This window comes from Camelus bactrianus, chromosome 10, assembly GCF_048773025.1.
Source record: "Camelus bactrianus isolate YW-2024 breed Bactrian camel chromosome 10, ASM4877302v1, whole genome shotgun sequence".
In the NCBI taxonomy this organism is placed as follows: Eukaryota; Metazoa; Chordata; class Mammalia; order Artiodactyla; family Camelidae; genus Camelus; species Camelus bactrianus.
In genome coordinates, this window is record NC_133548.1 from 7,141,304 (window position 1) to 7,167,429 (window position 26,126).

The 26,126-nt window shown below is 55.5% G+C and overlaps 2 protein-coding genes across 5 annotated transcripts; both read left to right on the plus strand.

Moving 5' to 3' along the window:
* The first annotated feature begins 5,674 nt into the window (after positions 1-5,674).
* On the plus strand, positions 5,675-12,182 carry MEN1 (menin 1). 3 transcript variants are annotated; one of them, XM_074371800.1, is made up of 10 exons: positions 5,675-5,800; positions 6,201-6,661; positions 7,605-7,813; positions 8,028-8,156; positions 8,446-8,486; positions 8,564-8,651; positions 9,319-9,455; positions 9,887-10,022; positions 10,470-10,634; positions 10,849-12,182. In XM_074371800.1, coding segments are annotated over exons 1-10 (1,839 nt in total). In that variant the 5' UTR covers positions 5,675-5,798; the 3' UTR covers positions 11,320-12,182. The 3 variants fall into 3 exon arrangements, with proteins under 3 accessions (XP_074227901.1, XP_074227902.1, XP_074227903.1); XM_074371801.1 differs by having other exon boundaries at positions 5,677-5,812; XM_074371802.1 differs by lacking the exon at positions 5,675-5,800 and adding an exon at positions 5,839-6,094.
* Positions 12,183-12,433: 251 nt separating this feature from the next.
* On the plus strand, positions 12,434-24,953 carry MAP4K2 (mitogen-activated protein kinase kinase kinase kinase 2). Of its 2 annotated transcripts, none has more exons than XM_074371783.1 (32): positions 12,434-12,597; positions 12,715-12,772; positions 12,953-13,106; positions 13,193-13,257; positions 13,564-13,619; positions 13,943-13,990; positions 14,077-14,119; positions 14,524-14,596; positions 14,675-14,806; positions 14,888-14,950; positions 15,324-15,405; positions 15,497-15,604; positions 16,029-16,107; positions 16,382-16,440; positions 17,027-17,070; positions 17,155-17,193; positions 17,286-17,319; positions 17,446-17,551; positions 17,636-17,724; positions 17,807-17,848; positions 17,942-18,026; positions 18,113-18,192; positions 18,281-18,341; positions 18,429-18,546; positions 22,360-22,418; positions 22,511-22,614; positions 22,702-22,879; positions 23,630-23,698; positions 23,819-23,905; positions 24,108-24,178; positions 24,278-24,333; positions 24,439-24,953. In XM_074371783.1, exons 1-32 carry the CDS (start codon positions 12,502-12,504, stop codon positions 24,524-24,526), a joined length of 2,526 nt encoding a protein of 841 aa, XP_074227884.1. In that variant the 5' UTR covers positions 12,434-12,501; the 3' UTR covers positions 24,527-24,953. The 2 variants fall into 2 exon arrangements, with proteins under 2 accessions (XP_074227884.1, XP_074227885.1); XM_074371784.1 differs by having other exon boundaries at positions 12,435-12,597; positions 13,016-13,106.
* Positions 24,954-26,126: the final 1,173 nt, after the last annotated feature.

A 26,126-nucleotide genomic window follows, 5' to 3' on the forward strand; every position in this document is an offset into this window, starting at 1 on the left:
GGAGGGGAGGTCTGAGAGGGGTCTCACTTATTCTTAGCTGGGATGTCCATGACAGGGCAGGACCCAGGCCTTGAGACTGGGCTGGGTGAGGAGGGAGGGTAAGGCCTTTGTGCTGGGACCAGGGCAGGCCTGGGGCTGGTCGCTGTGCCCTCAGGCTTGTGGACGACTCTAAAGGTAGGGAAACTAAGGGAAAAGGGGCCTGTGTGCCTGGGTCTGGCTGGAGACAGGGATTGGAGGGCATCCACGGAATTCCAGGGCCTGTTTAGGAGCACACTCGATTCCAGTACAGTACAGTCATGGGCAAGTTACCTGACCTCTCTAAGCCTTAGTTTCCCTGTATGTGAGTGAGGATTGGAAAACCCATCTCATGGGAGGTTCTGGTGAGACTCTGGTGAGATAATGAGTGTAAAATGCCTTCAGCTCATCACTCAGGAAGTGTTTGCTCTGCCCACAGAGATGCAGAAGCCCAAAGAGAGGAGCCAGGGCAGAGGGGCTGAGGCCTCCTGCAAGCTAAGGCCTCCAAGCCATGCTCACCAAATTGAAGACGTGGCCGTTTCCCCAGCACCCAGCAATAATTTAGCCAAATGATTTTCACAATTTTACATTAAATTTTAAAAATATTTTCATATTTAATATTTCAATAAGGGTATAGCTTAGCGGTAGAGTGCATGCTAAGCCAACATGAGGTTCTGGGTTCAATCCCCAGTACTTCCATTTAAATAAATAAATAAACCTAATTACCTACCCCCTGAAAAAGCAAACAAACAACAACAACAACAACAACAAAAAACCCATAGAAATAAATAAATAAATAAAAATAAAATTAAAAATTTTTTTCTCCCAAAGTTTTATGTTGACAAGTTTCAAACCTACAGAAAGATTGAGAGAATATGAACTCCCTACACTCTTCACCTAGATTCGCCAATTGTTAACATTTTGCTACTTTTGCTTTCCCTCTTTATCCACATAAAGGTGGATATAGAGCATGTGTTTTGCTACCACTTGAGAGTAAGTCACAGACAACTTGAACTTCACACCTAAGTACTTTGCAGGCGTCTCTTAAGAATAAGGAACCACCAGAAGTTACTATTATTATCTCAAGAGATTTAATATTGATACTCTATCAATCTGTTATGGGTTGAATTATGATCCCTGAAAATGAAGTCCTATTCTCAAATACCTCGATATGTGACCTTATTTGGAACTAGAGGTCATTGGGGAGGCCCTAAGCCAATATGACTGATGTCCTTTAAAAAGGAGGAAATTTGGACACAGAGACACACACACAGGGAGAACAGCATGTGAAAATGAAGGCAGCGATCAGGGTGATGCTTCTACAAGTCAAGGAAGGCCATAGACTTGCCAACAAACCACTAGTGGCTGGGAGAGAGGCCTGGGAGAGGTTCTCTCATAGCTTTAAGGAGGAATGAATCCTGCTGATCTTGGACTTCTAGCCTCCCGAACTCTGACATGATACATTTCTGTTTAAGCCACCCAGTTCGTAGTACCATTGTGTCAAAAATGTTTTTTATAGCATTAAAAAAAATTGAGCATCCAATTCTAGATCACATGTTGCATTTGGTTCTGGTGTCTCTTGAATCTCCTGTAATCTACAACTCTCTCCTCCCTCCTTTTTGGATGATGTATCATGATATTAACAATTTTTTAAGGGTCCAGGCCAGTTCTATTGTAGAATAACCTGCAATTTGCATTTGTCTGATTGTTTCCTCATTAAATTCAGATTTGCCATTTTTTCAGGATATTACATAGCAGATGCTATTTTAAATTAATTTTAGTTATAATAACACTTTTTTTTTTTTTGGTAAATTGGAGACTGAATTCTTGTTGGACTCCCTGCCCTCCCCACATAAAGTTGAACTTTGCACCTAAATACTTTGCAAGCATCTCTTAAGAATAAGGAACCACCAGAAATTACTATTATTATTAAAGTTAATTTATGTCAATGTGTTCCATAGATGCCCATACGTATTATTCCCAGGCATCAGTAGGGACCACTCTCCACCAGCCTCCTTGCCTCCATCAGCAGAAATCAAGTCAGAGCCTCAAGACTCCTCCTACCCTTGGCGGGAAGCTCTGCTCTCCATGCTCTCACACTCACAGCTGGACCACCATCCTACCCTTGCCTCAAGACCATCAGAACCGGCCCTGCTCTTTGTCCTTGTTGCTCAGTTTCCCAACAGGGGCCCCGGCTCCAGGGTTCTCCATGGCTCTGACCATCCCTTTTTTGGATCCCACCTCCACACTCAGCTCCTGATAGCTGTCTACCACATGCTCAAGAGTTGATGGTCCATCTTCAGCAAAAGCCCCCATGTCCTTGCCCTCTTCTGCAAAGAGTCCTTAACCCTCCTGCTCTAGCAGAAACTTTGCCCTCCCTGGGGCCACTTCTGCTCCCTGCCTCCTGACACACGGACTCTCACATTCCTCCTGCCACTGGGCCAGGAGGTACGGGAGGCGTCCTCCTTGATCCTTGGGCCACTGATAGCTGTCCTCCTCCCTCCTCCTTTCAAGTACTCAGTTTCGAACTCAAGTTATCAGCTTACACCGCCCACTCTGTTTCAGACATCTCCCAACCCATGCATGGCTCATTCCTTGATAATTCTAGCTCCTAGCTTGCTGTCACTGTCTCCATCCTACTCCTATTTTAATTCTTAGAGACTTTGTTATACATGTGGATGATCCAACTGCCAGGTCTCTCAGTTCCTTCAGCCCATCTTCTCCCATGACCTTGTCTTCCATCTCACCCCAGCCACTCACTCCATAGCCATACTGGAGAGCCAGCCACACTGTCCTATATGGGAGCTCCTGGTCACATGCAGCCACTGAGCACCTGAAATGTGACTTGTCTGGAGTCAGACACGCTACTGTTGCACAACGAGGTCCTGTGACTTGTCTGAATTGAGATATGCTGTGAGTATAAAATACACACCAGATTTCAAAGACTTAGTGTGGAGAAAAATATAAATGATCATTATTAATTTTTATCTTGATTGCAAGATGAAATAATATTTTGGATACATATATTATTAAAATTACTCTCACTTGTTATCTTTTACTTTTTTAATGCAGCTACTAGGAATTTTAAAATTACATATGCAGCCCGTGTTTCTACTGGAAGCACTGCTCTAGAATTTTTTATTATTTTTTTAATTGAAGTACAATGTGTTCATTTCTGGTGTAAGGCATAATGTTTCAGTCATACATATACATACAAATGCCTTTTCATATTTTTTCATTATAGGTTACTACGAGAGATTGAATATAGGTCCCTGTGCTATACAGAAGAAACTTTTTGAAAAATCTATTTTATATATAGTAGTTAATATTTGCAAATCCGGAACTCCTAATTTATCTCTTTAGATCTTTTTATTGTGAATGATTGCAACAACCCCCTCCCCGTAATCTCAACCCCAAGCATCCTACTCTCTAACCAACACCCCTACCCTTCCAGCTCTCTCTAGCACCCCAACTCCAATAAACTTTTGACCCCATCGAAATCTACAATCCATTGATTTTGCCACCCTTCTGCTGTCCCTCATCCCTTTTGTTTCCTTACGTCCCTCCTCACACAGCCTAAATTCCACCTCAGTTGCCATAATCACCCCTTTGTATGAATGTATTCATTCATTCAGCAAATATTGGTTGAACATCAGTTCTGTGCAGGACACTACTCTAGGCACATGGAACATCTCAGAGAACAAAACAGACATGTTCCCTGACCTTGTGGAGCTTGTATTTTGGTGGTAGGAGAAAATAAAAAACAAAGAAGTAAATTATATTAGATGACCTCCTTTAACCCTCTTCTCCCTGCAGCTGCCATCTTATTTTTCTCCTTCCCTTTGCTGTAAAGCTCCCTGGAAGAGTTGTGTATTATCAGTCTCTTCAATTTCTTTCCTCTCATTTTTCTTGAGCCCAAGAACTTGGGGCTTTTTCTCCCCAAATGCTCCTAATGTGGTCACCACGGGTTCTCACAGAGCAAACTGCAGTCAGTCCTTGGTGCTCAGCTTGCTGACCTGTGGGCAGCACCCAACCCTGTTGATCACGCCTCTGCCTTGGTCTTCTAAACCAGATACCCCTCTGGTTCTCTTCCCATCTCTCTGGCCTGTCCCTCTCAGAATCCTTTGCTGGTTCCTGCTGGTCCCCCGGAACTCAGTCCTTGGTGATCCCCTCTCCATATATCCCTCACTCAGCTGCCCTAAATGTTAACATCTTATACAATATAGTATGTTTAGGGGGATGGTAGAGCTCAAGTGGTGGATGCACGAGGTCCTGGGTTCAATCCCCAGTACCTTTTCCAAACATAAATCAATGAATAAACCTAATACCTCCCCCTCATAAAACATACAATATGGTATGTTTATAAAAACTTATTGATGAAAACTGAACAAAGCTACAGGTTTTATTTGAATTTCATAAGTAGGGCTCCCAGGTGCCCAAGACTTGACTAGCTTAGTTTTAAAAATGAAAGTTCTATTCCTCTGAAGTCCCCTCAGTCCTGGGAAAGCTGGACAGTCAACCACTTTATTCCCCAGTTTTTCCACTAATGTCCTTTTTTCTGGTCCAGGATTCAATCCAGAACACCACATTGCATTTAGTGGTCTTGTCTCCTTAGTGTCTTCTAATCTGGAGCAGTTCCTCAGTCTCTCCTTGCCTTTCATGATCTTGACACTTTTTTTTTTCACTTTTGTGTGTGTGTGGGGGGGTGGGTAGAGAGGTAATTAGGTTTATATTTATTTATTTTATTTTTTACTGGAGGTACTAGGGATTGAACCCAGGACCTCACGCATGCACGTGCTCTACCACTGAGCTATACCCTCCCCCACCATGACCTTGACACTTTTGAGGAGAACTAAGTATGACCAGCCTGAATGTCCCTCAGTTTGGGTTTGCCGGATTTTTCTTATGATTAGACTAGACCAATGGATTTTGGGGGAAAACCCCACAGAGGTGAAGTAGGGAAGGAATTTGATCAATTTTATTCACTGCTATATACCCAGGGCCTGGGACTGAGTGGTTGGCCCATTGTAGGCTCCAAAAATCTGTTTGTTAAATGAATAAGTGAATGAATGATTCTGTAGAAATTATTTAGTATTGTTTTGAAGTTTTAAAATGTTAATGTAAATACTACTCTATTATACATATTGTTCTGCAGCCTTTTTCCTTCAACAATATACCTTGAAGATCCATTTTAGGATGCATAGAGCTACCCTGCTCTTCTTTTACTCTATTACAAATAACTACAATAGTTCTTTACATGTTCCTCTTTGCATATATGTTAGATTTTCTCATGGACAGAGTGCTAGCCATAGCATAGGTACATTTACCTGTTACTAGATACTGAGAAATATCCAACGAAAGTGGTTGAACACATTTACAGTACTCCAGCAGTATTTGAAAGTACCTGTTTTCCTCACATCTTGCCTACACTTGATAACTTAACAAAACCGACGGCCAAACGATGCCAGCTCCCTCCCGGGCCTACATCTCCCAGGATGCACTGCTGTCCCAATGCCTACCTGGTCTGCGTGAAATGGAATCCCTCAGGACCTCAGGAAGGTGGCGCTCCCTCCATTCCTCACCTACCTCCGCGGCTCCCAGAGCAGCGGGACTACCACTCCCATAAGCCACTGCGGCCCGGCCGGCCCGGCCACCATTTCAAGACTTGGCAAGGGCAGGAGAGGGCCCAGGACTCTACTTCCCGGCAGGCAGTGCGGCCCGAGGGGCGGAACTGCATTTCCCAGCAGGCTGCAGGCGGCGGGCGCCGCGGTGCCTTGTGTGGGATGTAAGCGCGGAGGTGGGCGCGGGGGACCGAGGCCAGGACTCTCCTTGGGATTTGTGGGGCTTGGCCTAGGGGCGCCTTCCAGACAGACTCTAGGGCCCCGGGGATACGGTCTCAGAAAGGGGGCAAGGCGGCCATTGGGGGTCCTCCTCGGGGTCCTAGGGGCGCACCCCTTTCGGGGCCGGGGCTCCTGGGGTTGTGCGGGACAAGGAGGCCCTACAGCCTCGGCTGAGGGGGTCTCTTCGACGAAAGAAGGGGAACAGATGAGCGGAGCGTGAAGGGGGCGGGGAAGCAAGGGTTTGTGTTTGTTTGTGTGTGGAGGGGGTGTGGAACGCTAGCCGAGCCCAGGAGGGGGCTCCTCTGCCGTGCCCACCCGACCCTCCCTCCCCCTGCTCGCCCGCAGGCCGAGGCCCGCCGCCATGGGGCTGAAGGCCGCCCAGAAGACGCTGTTCCCGCTGCGCTCCATCGACGACGTGGTGCGCCTGTTCGCTGCTGAGCTGGGCCGAGAGGAGCCGGACCTGGTACTCCTATCCTTGGTACTGGGCTTCGTGGAGCACTTCCTAGCTGTCAACCGCGTCATCCCCACCAACGTGCCTGAGCTCACTTTCCAGCCCAGCCCTGCGCCTGACCCTCCTGGCGGCCTCACTTACTTCCCTGTGGCCGACCTCTCCATCATCGCTGCGCTCTATGCCCGTTTCACCGCCCAGATCCGCGGCGCAGTCGACCTATCTCTCTACCCGCGAGAAGGGGGCGTCTCCAGCCGCGAGCTGGTGAAGAAGGTCTCCGATGTCATTTGGAACAGCCTCAGCCGCTCCTACTTCAAGGATCGGGCCCACATCCAGTCCCTCTTCAGCTTCATCACAGGTTGGAGCCCGACAGGTGGCAAGGGGCGAGAATCCTATCACACCTGATAACCTTGGCCCACCTCTTCGCAGCAATGTATGGTTTACAGAGCCCTTTTGAGACCTGTAAGCCTTGTGAGGTGGGGCAAGTGTTATGTTCCCCTCTGCAGCTAGGGAAACTGAAGCCCAGAGAGGGGAAGTGATCTGCCAAAGTCACACAGAATGGCAGGGCTGGTTCTGGACCCCAGTCACTTGACTCCAAATCCATTAGCCCACGCTTAGCACCCTCCTCCTCGCCATTGAACAGCTACAGGAGTCCTGCAGCCCAGCCTGAGGCACAAAGGTGCAGCTGCAGATTTGGGGAGTAAGGAGCCAAAATTGGGCTATATTTGAGACAATTAAATGAAATATCTATGAACATATTTTGTAAGTGAACAGACCAGGGCTTCACCTCAAGAAGCTTAAGGCTCAGGGCTTGCAACAAGCTTTTCTCTTTGTTCTAAGCCCAGTTGACTAGCCTTCAGGTCTTGGAATCTGAGGCTGCTTCTGAACTTAGCAGGAAAAGAGTACAGAGATAAATCAGGAGTGCCTGCCAGTGGGTGTGTAAAAAGTGTTGGCCAGAGTGTCCTGTTTTTGCCATCCCTGTTATGACCTAATAGGTGCAAAAAAATGAGGAAATCCTTAAATTAGCAGAAATATATAATGCAATTGCAGAGAAAGAGAGGGTCAAAAGCTAAGTGGAGCTATGAAAGTCCAAGTCCTGTTGGGGATGGGGAATGTGAAGGGGGAGGGAGAGGCTCTGAACACATAGGTGGAAAGGGATAGAGGGATGAGGGGCAGGAGCACCTGAGGTTTGGGCACAGGCTTGGAAATGAGGGTGGGAGAGAGCATGGCCCATTACTACCTGGCCCCTTCCTCCAGGCCAGAGCTCAGAGAGCCCTCTCTCTTTACTTCCCCTTCCACAGGCACCAAACTAGACAGCTCTGGTGTGGCCTTTGCCGTGGTGGGGGCCTGCCAGGCTCTGGGTCTCCGGGATGTCCACTTGGCCTTATCTGAAGACCACGCCTGGGTAGTATTTGGGCCCAATGGAGAGCAGACAGCTGAGGTCACTTGGCATGGCAAGGGCAACGAGGATCGCAGGGGCCAGACGGTCAACGCGGGTGTGGCTGAGCGGGTATTCCACCCCCCCCACCTTGTCCCCTTCCCACTCTCCTAGCCCAAGCCACCCAAGGAGCTCTACTTTCTTGGGCCACACTCCCCTCTTCCTATCCTATCCTATCCTGCCACCTACATATGTCAGGAAGGGGAGGGCCCCTTTCCTGACTGCCATTCCCTAGAGCAGGCACAGGCGGGCCATCATGTGACATCTGGTCTTGTCCTCTCCCAAGAGCTGGCTGTACCTGAAAGGATCATACATGCGCTGTGACCGCAAGATGGAGGTGGCATTTATGGTGTGCGCTATCAACCCTTCCATTGACCTGCACACCGACTCCCTGGAGCTGCTGCAGCTGCAGCAGGTGAGGGGCGCCTGTGGGACCCTGCACGCCAGGGCACTTTCCCTTCCTGAGCTTCAGCTTCCTCTTCTGTAACTGGGTGAATCATTCCTGGCCTGGACTTTCCCAGGGCTCTTGGGAGGAGGAATTGAGACATGAAAGGGCTTTGACTCCTCTAAGGGGCTAGTTCCCGAATTCTGGCTTTTCCCACCCAATGGGAGATCCCTGCTGGTCCTGGACCACCCCCTCTGCTTTGTAGACTGAGAACCCCTCTTCATCCCCCCAGCTCACTCTTCTCTCCTTTGGCCCCTAGAAGCTGCTCTGGCTGCTCTATGACCTGGGACATCTGGAAAGGTGAGTATGGGGAAATGGCCAGGCTGGGCCTCAAGGTGTGTACTTGGGGGCAGCCAGGACTCATGAGCCTTTCCCAGGTACCCTATGGCGCTGGGGAACCTGGCAGATCTAGAGGAGCTGGAGCCCACCCCTGGCCGGCCAGACCCACTCACCCTCTACCACAAGGTGGGGACATCTCAGGAGGGTATAGAAGGGAGGCCCAACAATGGCTTGGGTCCCCTTCTACCTGGGGGCTGGGTGGGGGCAGGTGAGGAGAGAACTTTATGTGTGTTGGGGGGTGTTGTCCATGCAATCCCCATTTTGTATTTACCATGTGCATATTCAGTGCAGTCAGGGTTATCTAAGGGGTGTTCCGGGTTCCCTCTTCCTGGGTTTGTCTCCTTAGCCCTACCTTTTCTACTGCTTGTCATTATATTTCCTGGAATATAGTAGAGATCAAATGTGGTGAGAGCACTGAGGAGGGGGTGTTAACTTGGTGGGGATAGGGGTTAGGATGGACATTGGGCTGGGCTTGGAAGGCCTTGGTGTTTGTGTGGCAGTGTATGGGAAAGCCTGGTAAAGGGGTGGGCCCTGAGTTTGAAGGATGACCCCTCCGCTTCCTAGGTCTTGTTCTGTGGGGTGCCTGCTGCATTCTGGCCCAGGTGTCAGCAAGCAGACCTGCAAACCCCTGGAGGAGCACCTGGTAGAGAGGATGGGGTGGGTGAGGTCACTTTGGAGATGAGACTCTCTGGGATCTGCCTGTTGCCCCTCCTGGGTGTGATCCAGTGGAACATTTGTGCCATTTGGGGTAGCTGGGGGCTGCCTCCCTAAGGCCTGTCTGCTCTATCCCCAGGGCATTGCCTCAGCCAAGACCTACTACCGGGATGAGCACATCTACCCTTATATGTACCTGGCTGGCTACCATTGTCGGAACCGCAATGTGCGCGAAGCCCTGCAGGCCTGGGCTGACACGGCCACTGTCATCCAGGAGTGAGGATCCCCCCACAGGGCCTCAGCCCAGCCTTCTTCCCTTTCTACCCAATTTCCAACCACCCTCCTACAGGAGTAAGGCCTGGGTCCCAGGCTCTATGCCCTGTCCATCCAGTCACTAGACAGCCAAGGCCACCATCACCAAAGACATAGGGACCCCTAATGAGGGCCTCACACCTTTCCCTCCCTCCCTCCCCTCTCTTAATTTCCAGCCATCATCATCCAGCTGTGGAACCCGCATCCCCAGCCCTTTGCCCCTCTCCTCATTCTTGCTCTGGGCTGACACAGATACCATCATTTTGGAGTGAGGACCCCAGCCATTCACCTGGTCCCTGGATGACCCCGGAAAAGAAACCAGGGCTCTACCCCTACCAGGTCCCTGGGGGTACCCGCCATGACTGAGACCCCACAGTGCCCTACTGCTCTCACAGCTACAACTACTGCCGTGAAGATGAGGAGATCTACAAGGAGTTCTTTGAAGTAGCCAATGATGTCATCCCCAACCTGCTGAAGGAAGCAGCCAGCCTGCTGGAGGCTGGCGAGGAGCGGCCAGGGGAGCAGAGCCAGGTGAAGGGCTGGAGCTCCAGCCTGTGTCCACCTTCCCACCTGAGCAGGGCCCCCAGTCACAGGACGTGGCACTGCTGCATAGGACTGGGGACTGCACAAGGAAGGTGGCCCAGCATGAGAGCTATGTTCTCTTATGTAGTTGCCGATGTCCTGGGCCTGGGTTTGAAGGACCTGAGGTAAATGGGGTGGAAGCCCATCTCTTTCATGGTCAGTGTCCCTCATTCAGTTGAGGGGGTGAGGTGGAGGTCAGGGATGGTTCCTCCCCTCCCCCAAGTCCTGACTAAGGATTGATTTTGTAAAAGGAAAGAGGTTCTAAGAATTCTCTCCACCTGTGCTCCCATCTTCCAGAACCATGGCTCTTTGCCTTGGTAAGAGGTCTGGCCTGTGCCTCAGATAAAGGGGTGAGTAATGAGGTCTGAACTGTGCCTCCCTTTCCCCCTTTCCCAGGGCACCCAGAGCCAGGGTTCTGCCCTCCAGGACCCAGAGTGCTTCGCCCATCTGCTGCGATTCTACGATGGCATCTGCAAATGGGAAGAGGGCAGCCCCACGCCTGTGCTGCACGTGGGCTGGGCCACCTTCCTCGTGCAGTCCCTAGGCCGTTTTGAGGGACAGGTGAGGGGCAGCTGTGCAGGGTGGCTGGGGAGGACAGGTGGTGACAGCAGCTACAGGGGAGTCAGAACCTTTGTAGCCCTGAAGGGGATCTGCCCATCCCCTCTGGGTGCAGCTGAGACTGAGGCCCCATGACAAGATGGCCCAGGCTGGGTCCTAGGGTTCCAGCCGCTGGCCTGCAGCCTTTTCCTCAGCATGCCCTCCCCATCCGGCCCAGGTGCGGCAGAAGGTACGGATAGTGAGCCGCGAGGCGGAGGCAGCCGAGGCAGAGGAGCCATGGGGCGAGGAAGCCCGAGAAGGCCGGCGGCGGGGCCCGCGGCGGGAATCCAAGCCCGAGGAGCCACCGCCGCCTAAGAAGCCAGCGCTGGACAAAGTTCCCAGCGCGGTGCCAGGACCCCCTCGGAAGCCCCCAGGGACGGTCCCGGGCACTCCCCGCGGCCCTGAAGGCGGCAGCTCGGCTCCGGCGCCAGGGCCCGCCGCGTCACCGCCACCGGAGGGTCCGGTGCTCACTTTCCAGAGCGAGAAGATGAAGGGCATGAAGGAGCTGCTTGTGGCCACTAAGATCAACTCGAGCGCCATCAAGCTGCAGCTCACGGCGCAGTCTCAAGTGCAGATGAAGAAGCAGAAGGTGTCTACACCTAGCGACTACACTCTGTCCTTCCTCAAGCGGCAGCGCAAGGGCCTCTGAAGTACCCCGGACTCCCTATCGGCCTACGGGGAGCCCGCCCTCAATCCGAATGAGGTTCCCTCCCAGCCCTTAGCGAGCCCAGGCTCCGCCCCCGGCCAAGAGGGCCTAGGCTTAGCCTCCGGGCCCCACCCCTACCCGGAACCGAGGCTGCTGGTTCCCAGAGTAGACTCTACCCCAGAGCACGAACCGAGGGCTGAGCCCAGTCATTGGAATATAGAGCCCATCCCCCAGGATCCCAGCCGGCCAACTGAAATATGACCCTGAGCCCATCACCAATCTTTAAAGGTCCAATCACGGAAAACTCAGGCTCCACCTCAGAACGAGGCTCTAACCTTCGGCCTGACCAGTGTTGGCTCAGGGTTGCTTCCAGCCCAAAGGGCTGAGATTTCGTCCTAAACCCTAGAAGCACAGGTGCCGCTTACAGCTCGGGAACCAAGGACCCCAATCAACCCGTAGGAGTATATTTCCGCACTTCAGAATTCCATCCCTTGGGAATCCAGGCTCCCTACTGCTAAGAACCTATGTAACGCTTCCAGAATTTGGAAATCCTAGCTTCTTCCCTTCCCTATTTTACGAGCCTGGGACATGGAACTCCGCTCCCGGTCTGTGAGAATCCTGAGCCCCGCCCCCTTCCTGACCAAACTGGCCCCAGATCAGAGCAGACCTCTCTTCCGACCCTCTGGGAACCTCCCCGAGGTCCAGCCCGTCTCGGGGGACCCCGGAGGAAATCTGCAGGGGTTTGTGAGTGGGTGAGGGGAGCCTGATCTCTTCCTGTTTTGTACATAGATTTATTTTTCAGTTCCAAGGAAGATGAATACATTTTGTAAAAAAAAAATAAAAGTAGTCCGTGTTTCATCTGGGAATTTGGAGGTGGAGCGCCCCCCCTTTCCTCTGCTTTCTGGCCCTCTGGGCTTCGGGCTCCCCACCTGTAGAGCTCGGGGAACCGGTGGCGGCGGAAGAGCCGCGGCGCCGTCGACTCCGCCCGGCACAGGGACTGCCCCTCGCTGCCGAGGGCCGGTCCCACGGGCGCCTCCTCCCGGTTGGGTGGCGGGGCATCCCCGGCTTTGCCCCGCCCCGGCCCGGCCCCGCCCCGCGGCCTTGGAGCCACCGGCGGTCCCGCCCCGCCCCGCCCCGCGCCGCCCCGCGCCGGCTCCGCAGCTTGCTCCCGCCCGGCGCCGGGCCATGGCGCTGCTGCGGGACGTGTCGCTGCAGGATCCGCGGGACCGCTTCGAACTGCTGCAGCGCGTGGGGGCCGGGACCTATGGCGACGTCTACAAGGTGCGCCGGGCAGCCGGACGGGCGGGAGAGAGGCGAGGAGGGTGCGCGCTCTGCGGCGGGATCCGGCCCCCAGCCCCGCCCCCGCCTCATCCCGCTTCACCCCCTCCGCCCCTGCAGGCTCGCGACACCGTCACGTCCGAACTGGCGGCGGTCAAGATAGTCAAGCTAGACCCAGGTGAGGGCCCGGGGCCAGGGCCTCAGAGCTAGAGGGAGGACGAAGCGTCGCGCGGCGCGGTGTGAGGGGCGGAGAGTTGACATTTCCGAGACCCCCTGACTGGCAAGCCCCGGAAGTACTGTGGGCTGGCACCTACCTGTCTGGCCTGGAGAGAGGAGACATTCTGTGCCCATTTTGCAGATGAGGGCATTGAGTTAGGGCGACCCCTGTACGGCCTCCTTCACGATGTCCTGTGTTTCCCAGGGGACGACATCAGCTCCCTCCAGCAGGAAATCACCATCCTGCGTGAGTGCCGCCACCCCAATGTGGTGGCCTACATTGGCAGCTACCTTAGGTGAGGCTGCTTTATCCCCTTGCCTGCCCCCAGGCAGCCCCCACGTGGCCCTGCCATGTGCCCACCCCAGCTCTGTGTCACCCCAGGAATGACCGCTTGTGGATCTGCATGGAGTTCTGCGGAGGGGGGTCCCTGCAGGAGATTTACCACGGTGAGGACCGGGATCCCAGGCCCCAGCGGGCCACAGCCTTCTTCCCATCCCGCACCCCAACACAGGGCAGGAAGGGAGACCTGAGGCCCTGGACTTGGGCCCCTCTTCACTCCTCAGTGGCTGTGTGACCTTGAGAGAAATGCTGTTCTTTTCTGGGCTCTATATCCCAGCCTATGTTCGGAGGGGATGTGGTCAACTGTCCTTTCACCTAGCAGTGCCTGCTGCTTCCCCTACACAGGGTGAAGCCTGGGAGGGTCAGCATATCTCTCTGACCCGCAGGCCAGCCCTTAACCCCTTCCATTTCAGCCACTGGGCCCCTGGAGGAACGGCAGATTGCCTACGTCTGCCGAGAGGCACTGAAGGTAGCTGGGCCCATTAGGCCACTCACACCCCTAATCCCCAGGAGCAGGGCAGGGAGCCCAGTTGGCCAGTGTGTGTATGTTGGAGGGGGTGGAGGGTGGAGTTCCTCTGGCAGAGCTGGCCTGAGGGGCTGTGGGTCCTGGGGGGAAGGGGCCCCAGCCCTGTTGCCGGAAGCAGCCCATTTCCCTCTTGGCTCAGTAACTTCCTGTTTGGGGAGAGGGGAGGAGGAAGCGGCTTGGGTGGGGGGCCCCAGTCCTGAGAGGGGGTTCAGGAGAGGTGGGATGGTGCTGGGTAGCTGCTCTCAGGGGCTCCTCTTTGCCTCCAGGGGCTGCACCACTTGCATTCTCAGGGGAAGATCCACCGAGACATCAAGGTAGGGTTCTGGCCAAGAGCATTGTGGGAGGGAGGAGGAGGCTCTTGGGGGCACCAGACGGGATTCTCTCTCCTCCATTCCCACAGGGAGCCAACCTTCTCCTCACCCTCCAGGGAGATGTCAAGCTGGGTCAGTACCCTGGGGACACAATCAGGGTGAGGGTTCTGTGGGAGCTGCTGGAGTCTTAGAGCCTGCATTCAGGGGCTCCTTGTTCTTGGGCAAGTCATTTCACCACTTGAGCCTCAGTTTCCCCATTTAGAAAGTGGAACAGTTCTCCCTTCCTGCTAGAAGTCAGATGTGGTTGGGTCTGTATGGAGTCTAACATGGGACCAGACACTGGGTCAGGGATAGACAGACGGTGGTTGACCCCTCCCAGGAGGGGACCTGGGTTTACCTTGTGCCTGTAGCAGTTGTAACTGAACCTGGGCCTCCTGCTGCCTGAGCCACGCCAGGTGCATCCTGAGCCTGAGCCCTGGAGGTTGGGGGGGAGTGGCAGCCAGAGGTTGGGTGAGAGCAGGTCTTTCTCCTTGCAGCTGACTTTGGGGTGTCAGGCGAGCTGACGGCATCTGTGGCTAAGAGGAGGTCTTTCATTGGGACTCCATACTGGTGAGGCTGCACCTCTGGCTAATGGGGTGGGGGCCGCAGTAGGGCACCTGGTCATCTCATCTGTGACCCCACCTCTAGGATGGCCCCAGAGGTGGCTGCTGTGGAGCGCAAAGGTGGCTACAACGAGCTGTGTGATGTCTGGGCCCTGGGCATCACTGCCATCGAGCTGGGCGAGCTGCAGCCTCCTCTCTTCCACCTGCACCCCATGAGGTCAGCTGAACACTTGCCCCTGTCCTGACCCCGAGGGCTCTGCTGACCCTTGCCCAACCCCTGACCTTGTGGTCTCCACAGGGCCTTGATGCTCATGTCAAAGAGCAGCTTCCAGCCGCCGAAGCTGAGAGACAAGACTCGCTGGTGAGGGTCCACACCATATCCCCTGCTGGGGCCCCCTTTTTAGCCAAGCTCCCTAGGGGCGGAGGAGCCTCTTGCCAACTCCCAGGGTGCAGCCTCAAGGGCCCTGTCCTCCCTGGGCCTCCACAGACCATCTGTGGGAGGGGCCTGGGCCGGTGACCCGGTGTGAACAGGGAAGAGGGGCAGATGGTTAATGATGGAGGTGCTGCCATGTCGCAACAGCAGTGTTGCTCAGGCCAGCTGCACTTGGCCTTAGGCTGGCTCCTTCCTGGGCGGGTCCAGCAGACTCATCTGGAGTGGTGGCAGGGGGCAGCTGGCAGGATGCCCTGCCCACGGGCTAACCTGAGCCTGGGGGCGGGGCTCTTATGCCCACTAGGACCCAGAATTTCCATCACTTCCTCAAGCTTGCCTTGACCAAGAACCCCAAGAAGAGGCCAACAGCAGAGAAGCTTCTGCAGGTGGGAGGCAGGGGATGGGGCAGGGGGCTCGATGCACAAAAGCAGGGACCTGGAGGCCAGGGACCAACCTGTACCCCTCTCCATCCTCCAGCACCCCTTCACTACCCAGCAGCTCCCTCGGGCTCTCCTCACACAGCTGTTGGACAAGGCCAATGACACCCACCTAGGAACCCCCTCCCCGGAAGACTGTGACCTGGAGGTAAGAGAGGGCAGCTGGGGACTGGGTCTTGGCCTGGCGTGGTTGTAAGGAGTGCAACGGTGATGTAGGTCCCTTTAACTTATGAATTTCCAGCACAGGGTGCTCGGTTGAGCCCATCCACTAGCAATCTTCCCTGGGTGGGTTTGCCTCCTTATAGCCCCACTGTGACTGGTTCCTGCCCTTGGCACAGCATGACCGTGACATTAGCTAAGCTGTCTTCTACTTTCTCTGTGATCTTTGGCAAGTTACTTGCCTCTCTGTGCTGGTTTTCTCATCTGTGAAATGAGGGTGTCACTTAATCTGTCAAACTAATCTCAGAGCATTGTCGTGAAAATAGACGTATCAGTGTGTGTAAAGCACCTCAAGGAATACCTGGTGTGAGGCGCGCACGGGGCGTGTGTCCACTGTCTGTGTTCTCTTGTAGACTTATGACATGTTCCCTGACACTATTCACTCCCGGGGGCAGCACGGCCCAGCTGAAAGGACACCCTCGGAGATCCAGTGTGAGTCTGCTGGTGGGAACCATGTGTGGAGTTGGTGGGGGGCAGGGGATGTGTGGACTAGGAGGGCTGTGTTTGGATTCGGGGGGCTATATGTATGGATTGGGAGGCTGTGTATGTGGATTTGATTGGGGGCTGTGTATGGATTGGGGGGCTGTGTGTGGATGTGGTGGGGACTGTGAGTATGGATTGAGAAGGGCTGTGTGTGTGGATTTGTTGTGAGTTTAGGGGTCAGTCCTGAGACTGGCCCCCTAACCCCTGTGTTCGGGCCCCTTAGTTCACCAGGTGAAATTCGGTGCCCCACGCAGGAAGGAAACAGACCCCCTGAATGAGCCGGTGAGGGGCTGGCTGTGGGCTGGGTAATGTGCAGGGCTGGGTTAAGGAGCTGTGGGCGGCCGAGCACCTCAAATCCAGGAGTCCTGAAGCAGCAGCAGCCTGGCCCCCGGGCCTGGGAAAGCTGTCCACGCAGGCCCATCCGCCTAGGGACATGGAAGGCTGAGGGCTCCTTCCTGGGGCCAGTTCTTTTTTTTTGGACAGTCAGCTGTGGGTGGCAGGGTGACCGTGCTTTCTAAAACGTGAGCCTGTCACACCCTGGGAGCACCCCTCCGTTCTGCACGTTCCTCCCTGACTCACCATCTCTGCTCTCTGGTTATCAGCGTCTCTCTTCGCCCCCACAGCCTTGGTCTCTGCTTTCTCTCTCACTATCTGTCTTGTTCTTTTTCTGTTTGTTTGTCTCTCTTTCACAATTTCTTTGCCTCTTGTTTCTCTTGCTCGCTCATTATTCTCTTGCCTGTTACCATCTCACTTTCCGTTTGTCTATCTGTCTGCCGTCTTTCTCTTCCCAATCTCTCCAGCGCCCTCCCACATAGCCTGTCTGTCTCTCTGCCCCTCTCCCGGTCTTTCTGACTCGGTTTCCCCACAGTGGGAGGAGGAGTGGACGCTGCTGGGAAAGGAGGAGCTGAGTGGGTGAGTGAGGGAGAGGGAAGCTGCAGGGGAAGGGCGGGGGCAGGAGGAGAGGCTGACTTCTGACCCCTTCCCTGCTCTGCCCAGGAGCCTGCTGCAGTCAGTCCAGGAGGCCCTGGAGGAAAGGTGAGAGGCCGGCTCAGAGGAGAGGTAGGGTGGCTGGCCCTGGGTCCCAGTCACATCTCACACCTCGTTTCCCTCTGATTTGTCCCCTACAGGAGCCTGACCATCCGGCCAGCCTTGGAACTCCAGGTACAGAGAAGAGGGAGGCTAGAGCAGGGGATGGGGGGCAGTGCCATAAAGGGTACAGTTAGGGTGGGAGTAGGTTACAAGGTGACCTGCTAACAGCTGGGCTGGGTCCCCTGACCCTCCTGCCAGGAGCTAGATTCCCCAGATGACACCATAGGAACCATCAAGAGGGCCCCGTTCTTGGGGTCATCCCCCACTGAGCCTCCAGCTGAGGACCTCCAATCCAGCCTCCCAGGTGAGTCCCAGGCTTGGGGGACCAGGAGGCAGGCCCAGGGGGTGGTCTGGGGTCTGGGAATTTACAGCAGGTCTGTGCCCGCAGGAACCCCACCCCCACCTCTCCCAGGCCCTGACAGCCCCCCACTACTCCCCACTGCCTGGGCCACCATGAAGCACCGGGAAGATCAGGAGGTGAGGGGGTGCTATAGAGGGGGTTGGGGAGATGGGAGGCTAGGGGTGTCATCTTGGCCCTGACTTCTTCCCTCCCTCCCAGAGATCATCCTGCCATGGGCTCCCCCCGACCCCCAAGGTGCATGTAAGTGTTTGCCCCATAACTCAGCCACCCAGCTGGCCCTTGCCTGCTGCCCCGCCCCCATGCTTTCTCACTGGCCTCTTGCCTCCTCTCCAGATGGGCGCCTGCTTCTCCAAGGTCTTCAATGGCTGCCCCCTGCAGATCCATGCAGCTGTCACCTGGATTCACCCTGTCACCAGGGGTAGGCCAGGGGCAGGGAGGAGGAACCCCCAGCCTGGGCCAGGGGACGTGACTCAGCTCTGTCTGACCCCATACCCAAACCTGCAGACCAGTTCCTGGTGGTGGGGGCTGATGAAGGCATCTATACCCTCAACCTGCATGAACTGCATGAGGATACACTGGAGAAGGTGAGCCCAGCTGGCTGAGGGGGGGTGCAGAGGACCCTGGGGGACCTGGGTGCTGACCCCTGTCCACCTGCTGCCCTGTGGCCTCCAGCTGATTTCTCACCGCTGCACCTGGCTCTACTGTGTCAACAACGTGCTGCTGTCACTCTCAGGTACCTGTTGCGGGCAGGCAGGGGGTGGGGCCTGTGCCCTGCCCTCTGATGCTCTCTGAGCCCCTCTTTCCTCCACTCCCCCGACAGGGATATCCACAAATATCTGGGCCCATGACCTCCCAGGCCTGTTTGAGCAGCGGAGACTACAGCAACAGGTCCCCCTCTCCATCCCCACCAACCGCCTCACCCAGCGCATCATCCCCAGGTCAGCGACCTGGGAGCCTGGCCCTGCAGGGATGGGGGAGGTGGGGGAGGCACAGGGGCAGAGCTGGGGCTGGAATGTGGCCTTGCCAGGTACTGAGGCTGTTGTGATCTTAGTTAGATATGTCGCTTGGCCTCTCTGAGGCTGGGTTTCCTCATCTGTCAATCCAGTTGGTAGCCTCTGCTCCCCCTGCCCCCAGGCCCATCGGGAGGGAAGGAGATAGTGGATGTGAAAGTACATGGCAAGCTGTGGGAGCTGCAGTGGGTAGGCTGTAGGGCTGTTGTTTCCTGAGGACTGACTGTGTGCCTGGTCTGAGGCTGGCTTGGGGACAACAAATCAAATGAGTCCCGGGAGGGTGGAGTTCAGGGGTAGGGTGTGTGCTGAGCATGCACGAGGTTCTGGGTTCAATCCCCAGTACCTCTATTAAAATAAATTAATCAATAAGCCTAATTTTCTTCCTCCAAAAAAATTTTTTTAATAAAAAAATTAAAAGACTGATTAAAAATTTTAAAAAGAATAATTAAAAAAACCCAAATGAGTCCATGACAATCAGCACCTGGGACTGGGGTGAGCTAGAGGGGGTGCTGGGAGGGGTGGGGAGTCCTCGTGGAGTTTGACAATGTGTAGGGGTCTTCCAGGCAGATGAGTTAGGGAACAGCCTTCTAGCAGAGGGAAGAACTAGTGTGAATGCTCCCAGGCGATCTGGGGACTGTAAGGTATTTGGCCTGAAGAGGGCGCAGGGAATGGCCCAAGAGCAACCTGCACAGGTGGCAGAGCCCTTCCTCTGATGCCAGGCCCAGGAGCTGGGCTTGGTCCTACTGGCAGTGGCACTGGGAGCATCTTAGAAGGATTTCTCTGTATGTCAATCAGGATTTTTCCTGTTGCAGGTGATTCAACTCACTAGTTTAAGCACAAATGGGAGTTTAATGGCTTGTGTAGGAGTAGGGTCAGCTGCAGGCCCACCTGGATCCAGGCTTAAGTGGCATCCTCAGGCATCTTCCTGCATCTCTTGGCTCTGCTCTCCTCTTGTCACCTTTGTTCTCACGCAGGCTTTCCTGTCCAGTGGTGGCTGCCTGCAGTTCTAGGCCAGTGTTCCACAGGCTAATGACCTCTTAGAACCATGGAACCTCTCTTTCCAAGTGATTCCCACAAAGTTCTGGGGGCCAGAATTGGCCTAGCTCAGGTCCATGCCCACCCCTCAGCCAGTCACTGTGGCCAGGGGATGAGGGTCTCAGGGGGCCAGGCTTGGGTCATATGCCCTCTCCTGGAGCTGGATGGAAGCTGGGGCTTGTCTGGACAGGTGAAAACAGGAGTGTCTGCTGGCCGCTGTGGTGACAGTGAGAAGGATGAATTGGAGGAGGAGGCTGACGAGAGGGCACCTGGAAAGGAGGCCATTGTAGTGACCTCAGAGGATGTAGGATGGTGGAAATTGGATGGACTTGAGTGACATTTAGGAAGTGGGCTTGACAGGACTTGGGGACTAATCAGAGCGAGGCTAAGGGAGACCCCCATAGGAGCAGATTATGTCGTGCATTTATGAGGTGCCTAGTGCCTGGAGCAGGGGGACATCCAAGGTGGAGTCCCTCGCTCAGTCCCTCAGCAGGTTATCTCCTCAGCAGCTAGTATGCGCCAAGGCAGGGTCTTGCTGTGTGAGATACAGCTGGGACCTAAGAGATCCTTAGATTCCCCAGACTCCCCTGTGAAGAGACAACAACATGAGAAAGGAGTCTGTTCTGCATTGATGCAGAGGGGAAAGCGCTCTGTGGAAAAGAGAAGAGTCAGGAGGTGGTTTCAAACAGGGAGGGTCAGGAAGAACCTGGCTGAGAAGGTGCCGTTTGAGCAAAGACTCAGAGAGGGGGGTGAAGCAGTGAGCCCGGAGGATGGCTGAGGGAGGGGGATTGGGGAAGGGATGCCTCCTGCAAAGGCCCTGGGGGCTGGAATGGGCCTGCCTGTGGGGCCTGTGGGTATGAGGAGCAGCAGGGAGGCTGGAGTGGCCAGGCTGATGGAGTGAGAGGGAGCTGGTCTGGGAGGGCCCTGTAGCCACAGTGGGGTCTTGGCCTCTGACTCAGAGCAGCCTGAGGGCCGCTGCAGAGGAGTAGTGTGGACTGAGTTTTCACGGGTCCCTGTGGCCGGTGTGCTGGGAGTAGACTGGAGGGGATGCACGTGGAAGCAGAGACCTGTCCGGGGGCTGTTGCACCATCAGGTGGGATGTGCTGGTGGCTTGGATCAGGGTAGCAGTGAAGTGGGTGAAAAGCGGTCAGACTCCAGTTTTATTTTGAAAGTTGAACCAACAGGATTTCCTGACAATGGGTGGATGGGAGAGAAAGAGGAGTCAAGGATGACTCCGAGGTTTTGGCCTGGGGAACGGGAAGGATGGAGCTGTCATCAGCCATGGGTGGAGCAGAGTTCAGTGTTGTCACATGGAGTTTGAAATGTGCAAGTGGGGCCCCAGCCCTTGGGGGGGTGCTGTGGGCTTAGATGTCTATCATTTGTGGCCAGGTGGGTGGTGTAAGCCGGTGGGGAGGGCAGGGGAGGCCAGGCTGTGGCTACACCAGCTGGGGTGATGAAGGGCCCAGGCCCGTGGTGCAGTGGGCCTCTCAAGGACCACATCGGGAGCCCCGTGGCCTTGGGGCTTCCTGACCTCAGTCCCGAGCCAACCTCTGCTTTGGCTCAGGACCTGTAGGAAACAGACCCCTTAGTAGAGCCCCTGTCACAGGCAGCTTTGGGCATGTGTTTGGGAAATCAGAGTCATAGTGTCCGCTTCGAATGTGAAAAGCAGAGATCTCTAGTTGTTGGAGGGAGAAAAAACACAAACTATCTTCCTCGATCCCATCCGAAGGCCAGGGAAGGAACAAGGGGAAAGAGAAGGGTGAGGACAGGTGGGGAAAGAGAGAGAGGTGTTGGCTTTCTTGGTGGGGCCCACGTCTTGGCAGAGGGTGCAGACAGGGCCTGGGTCATTGGGAGGAGTTGGCAGGGCTGCTGACATGTAGCCCTGTTCCCCAGAGGAAGAAACAGGCTCTGAAGGTCCCCTAGGTGTTTGGGGAACAGTCAGTAACCAAAGCAAGGACCCCACTTCTCCCCATCACCAAGGTGAGCCACCCACGGGCCCATGAGGTACAGCCTGCAGCTGAGGGCAGGCTGTTTGCCGTTTTCTCGAGAGTCTTCACCTCCTGGGGCCGGCCTGCCCATCTGTGACTGCGGTGTGTGGGGTGGGGACCCGCTGGGAGCAATCTGACGGCCGGGGGAGCACTAGCCTGCCTTGGCTCCCGGTACTCCCATGCCCTCGTTTCTTCACCATTTCTTTGTTTATACCTTGCCTTTGCCTAAAGAGGATTTTCAAAATGACTGAGAATAAGTGGGAAAGTAACAGTATGGGATGATAAAAGCTAACCTTGTGTGAGGGCACCTGCAGTGTCGGGCTCTGCTGTTAGCCCTTCCCCTGATTTAACTCAGTCCTCACTGTGACCCTGTGAGGTGAACACCACGGTTATCCCCGGCCTACAGATGAGGAAGTTGAGGCACAGAGGGGTTAAGTGACTTGTCTAAAATTGCACAGTGAGAGATAATTCTGTGAACCAAACCCCTGGACTGGCCTGGATGCTCCAGGCTGGAAAGGTGGGGACTGGAGTCCGAGGCCCGGCTTCAATCCTGTGCGCTTTGCAGCTTCACAGTTACTCTCGCAAGTGGCTTTGCCTCTCTGAGCCTCAGTCTGTCACCTGGAAGGTGGGGAAGGTGTTAGTACCCACTTCTTAGGACTCTTCGGGGCCTTGCCCATCATGGCACCCATGACACGTGCCCTGATTGTCATCCCTGCAGGCGCTTTGCCCTGTCCACCAAGATTCCCGACACCAAAGGCTGCCTGCAGTGTCGTGTGGGTAAGAGCTGGGCAGGGCGGGCCAGGGTGGGGAGGAGAAGGGTGGGGTGGGTGTGGGCACAGCTTGAAGCCTACCGCCTGCCTCTCTCACAGTGCGGAACCCCCACACCGGCAGCACCTTCCTGTTGGCCGCACTGCCTGCCAGCCTGCTCCTGCTGCAGTGGTACGAGCCACTGCAGAAGTTCCTGCTGCTGAAGGTGCGGTGCGGGTCGGGGGGTCCCTGAGGTGGGTGGCTGGGAGCCTGAGGGGAGAAATAGAGACCTGAGCAACCCTCCTGCCCCCAGAACTTCTCCAGCCCTTTGCCTAGCCCAGCAGGGATGCTGGAGCCACTGGTGCTGGATGGGAAGGAGCTACCACAAGTGTGCGTGGGGGCTGAGAGTCCCGAGGGGCCCGGCTGCCGCGTCCTGTTCCATGTCCTGCCCCTGGAGGCCGGCCTGACGCCAGATGTCCTCATACCACCTGGTGAGCTGGAGGGCCAGGCGGGGGTGTGTGTGTGTGTGTGTGTGTGTGTGTGTGTGTGTGTGTGTGTGTGTGTGTGTGTGTGTGTGTTAGTTATATATAGAGGGAAGGTATGGAGACCTTGGGGACCTGAAGCTCCCAGCCTCCCTTTAGCTGGGTCTCTCCATAAAGGATTTCATTAGACCTAAGTGCTCAGCAGCTAAGAAAACCTGACCAGCAATGCAGGGGCTATAGGGACAGAGCCAAACCGGGGAAGGTGGGCACCAGAGGCCTCCATTCTGAGCAAGGAAGCAGGACACTGGGTGCTGGGACAGCTCAGGGGAGTGGAGTGAGTGGCAGTGGGTTAAGGAAAGGGCAGGTGCCCTGGACCAAGGCCCTGCGGCAGCCTAGACCCCAAGCCAGGGGTCTCATGGGATTTCCTTCTTGATCCTCAGAACGGCCTGCAAGGTAGGCATCCTGGGTTACAAATGAAACTGAGGCTCAGAGATGCGAGGTCACACAGTGACAGTCAGTAAGCCTGGCTCTTCTGACTCCGGAGCCCCTGCCCTCCCATGGCTCCCCAGACCTCACCCCTGCTCCCTGTGAGCCTCAGTGCCCCAGCTGCGCAGTGAAATTAGGTGTCCTGACCCCATTGGGCTGTCATGAGATGCGCTTGTGGTGATGACTGTTTGTACCACACCCCTGATGTCTTCTTCTTGGAGCCAAGTGGGGCTGGTGGCTCAACCAGGCCATGTCTCCCTTCTCTGCCTGCAGAGGGGCTCCCAGGCTCAGCCCAGCAGGTGATCCAGGTGGACAGGGACACAGTCCTAGTCTGCTTTGACCGTGAGTATTCCTGGGATCAGGGCTGGGGTAGCAGAAGTGGGTGGTAAGGGAAGCCAGGTGAGTCTGCCTCCCCGGAAGGGAGCCACCACATCCCCACCCACCAGACCTCCCACTATGCAGGCTGCGTGAGGATTGTTAACCTGCTGGGCGAGCCCACGGCCACACTGGCGCCTGTGTTGACCTTTGAGTTCCCCATTGAGACTGTGGGTGAGTGAACCAGGCCGAGGTGGGTGGGGGGAGTATCCCTGGCCTGGAGCGCATGATGTAGCCCTGGAGCCAGCAGCGGGACACGGAGACAGGTCCCCCAGCCCCTCTCGATCTGTGGCCCAGACCTGGGGCCAGGGCGAAGCTGGAGGAGCCAGTGTCCTCAGGGCAGGCGCAGGGCTGATGGTAGCCTGGTCCCTCCTAGTGTGTCTGCAGGACAGCGTGCTGGCTTTCTGGAGACATGGGATGCAAGGCCGCAGCCTAGACACCAACGAGGTGAGTGGGACTCAGGAACCAGGTGGCCCCCCACCCAGCTGTCCCCACCTTTTAGGAGAGGATGCTCTGGGGTGGCCTCAGCGCCCCTTTTCTTCCCAGGTGACCCAGGAGATCACAGACAAGACGAGGATCTTCCGGGTGCTTGGGGCCCACAGGTAGGATGTGGTGCTCTGGCCTCCCCTTAAAATGCCCCCAAGGCCAGATGGACGTGCCCAAGTGTCTTCCCGCCTGGCTCACCTCCGCTTCTCTCTCCCCTGCAGAGACATCATCCTTGAGAGCGTTCCCACCGACAAACCGGGGGCTCACAGCAACCTCTACATTCTCATGGGCCATCAGAGCAGTTACTGAGCGAGTGGGCTGGCCTGGCCAGTGGTGCCCCCCACCTGCCCTGTGCCTTAGCGGCAGTTCTTTTAGGCAGAGGGGCCCCTCCCAGATCAGAGGAGCCAGGTGCCCCACCGGCTCTGCTGGTCTAAAGGGCAGAAATAATCCTGAGAAGAGTTTTGGGGCTGGGGAGGGGTGGGAAGCCTATCCCACACCTCTGTGATTGCACCAGAGGAAGCTGCTGTCCCCTCCCCTCCCCTGCGGGCAGCCCAGTCCCCAGTGCCCTGTGACAGGGGCCCTGGGCAGGGATGGGGTGGGTCCCGGGCTATCCATTCCATTTTGTTCCACATTTCCTTTCCACCCTTCCTGCTAAGAGCCTGCCCCTGCGCTCTGTCCTGGGGAACATAGTATTTAAAAGAGAGACTATATTGGTATTAAAGCTGGTTTGATTTTACACCACTGGTCCCTCTGGGTCTGAAGGAGCTGAACCCACTGCCCCTTCTCCCTCCATCTCTCCCTCCAGCATGTGGTTCTGTGGCACCAGGTGCTATGGATATACTATGGAAGGAGGGGGCTCACCAGTGTTCTGGTGGTAGAGGTGATGGGGAGGCCTGTGTCTTTCTGGGCTTTGCTGCTCAGAATGAGCCCTCAGCTTTGCAGTCTGAGGCCTCTTTTGTGGCCAAGGAGTCATGTGGTGGTGGTAGGGGGAGCTGAACAAAGGGATTCATCCAGGGCATCCCTGCCCCATATAGGATCTCACCAGGTGGCTGATGGAAGGGCCTAGGAGGGGCTGGCCAAGGGCTGCTCCACCCAGCCCCAGGGAAGCTGCAGCTTTTGGAGACAGCCTGCCACAACCTATATCCCCCATCCAGGCCTGGGGCTGCCTCCCTGCCTCCTACCTGCTGCCTAGGTATCAGTTGCTATCTAAGGCTAGGACTACGGAACGTGGGTGTGATCAGGCTAGACTCTGAAAAGACTAGCTGCCTATGTCTGTTTAACAAGGATTCCCAGAGGGCTTCCTCAGAGCCAACCACTGGGCTCACAGAGAGGTCCCTACCAAAATGTAGACCAGCCCCCAGCGAGGGGGGCGGGCCTTCTTGTTGGAGCCTGCATCTCGAGAGCACATCCACTCATCCACTGCTAGCCTGGTGCTTGGCATTGTCATCTTCCCATGGTTCCCTCTTAGAGGGCTCTGTACCCTGAGTCCAGGGAGCCCCTTGCTGCCCCAGGCACTGGCCAGGCTGTTCTTGACCAGAGTCTTTGGGCAGGTGAGGCCAAGGAGGCACAATGGCAGCTGGCCTTAAAGGAAGGGTCAGCTGCACAGGCAGGACCAGGGCTGCAGAGGGAGGGAAGGCCCTGGTTCTGGGTGAGGAGCTTAAGTAAAGGCCCAGGGTCAGGTCTCCTGTTTGACCTCATTAACCTCCCTTCTAATATTCAAGGCAAGTGTTTTAAGACTCTACACCTGGTGGGCCTTTGGCAAATATTTGTTAAATGAATGAAACGATGAGTGGGTGGGCAGTGGGTAGATGGCAGCCCAGTCCCTAGCGCTCCTGGCAGGGATCCCTGGGCCATCTCATGGTTGTCATGTTGTCCACCCTCCAGCAGGGCCCTGACACTTAGTGACGGG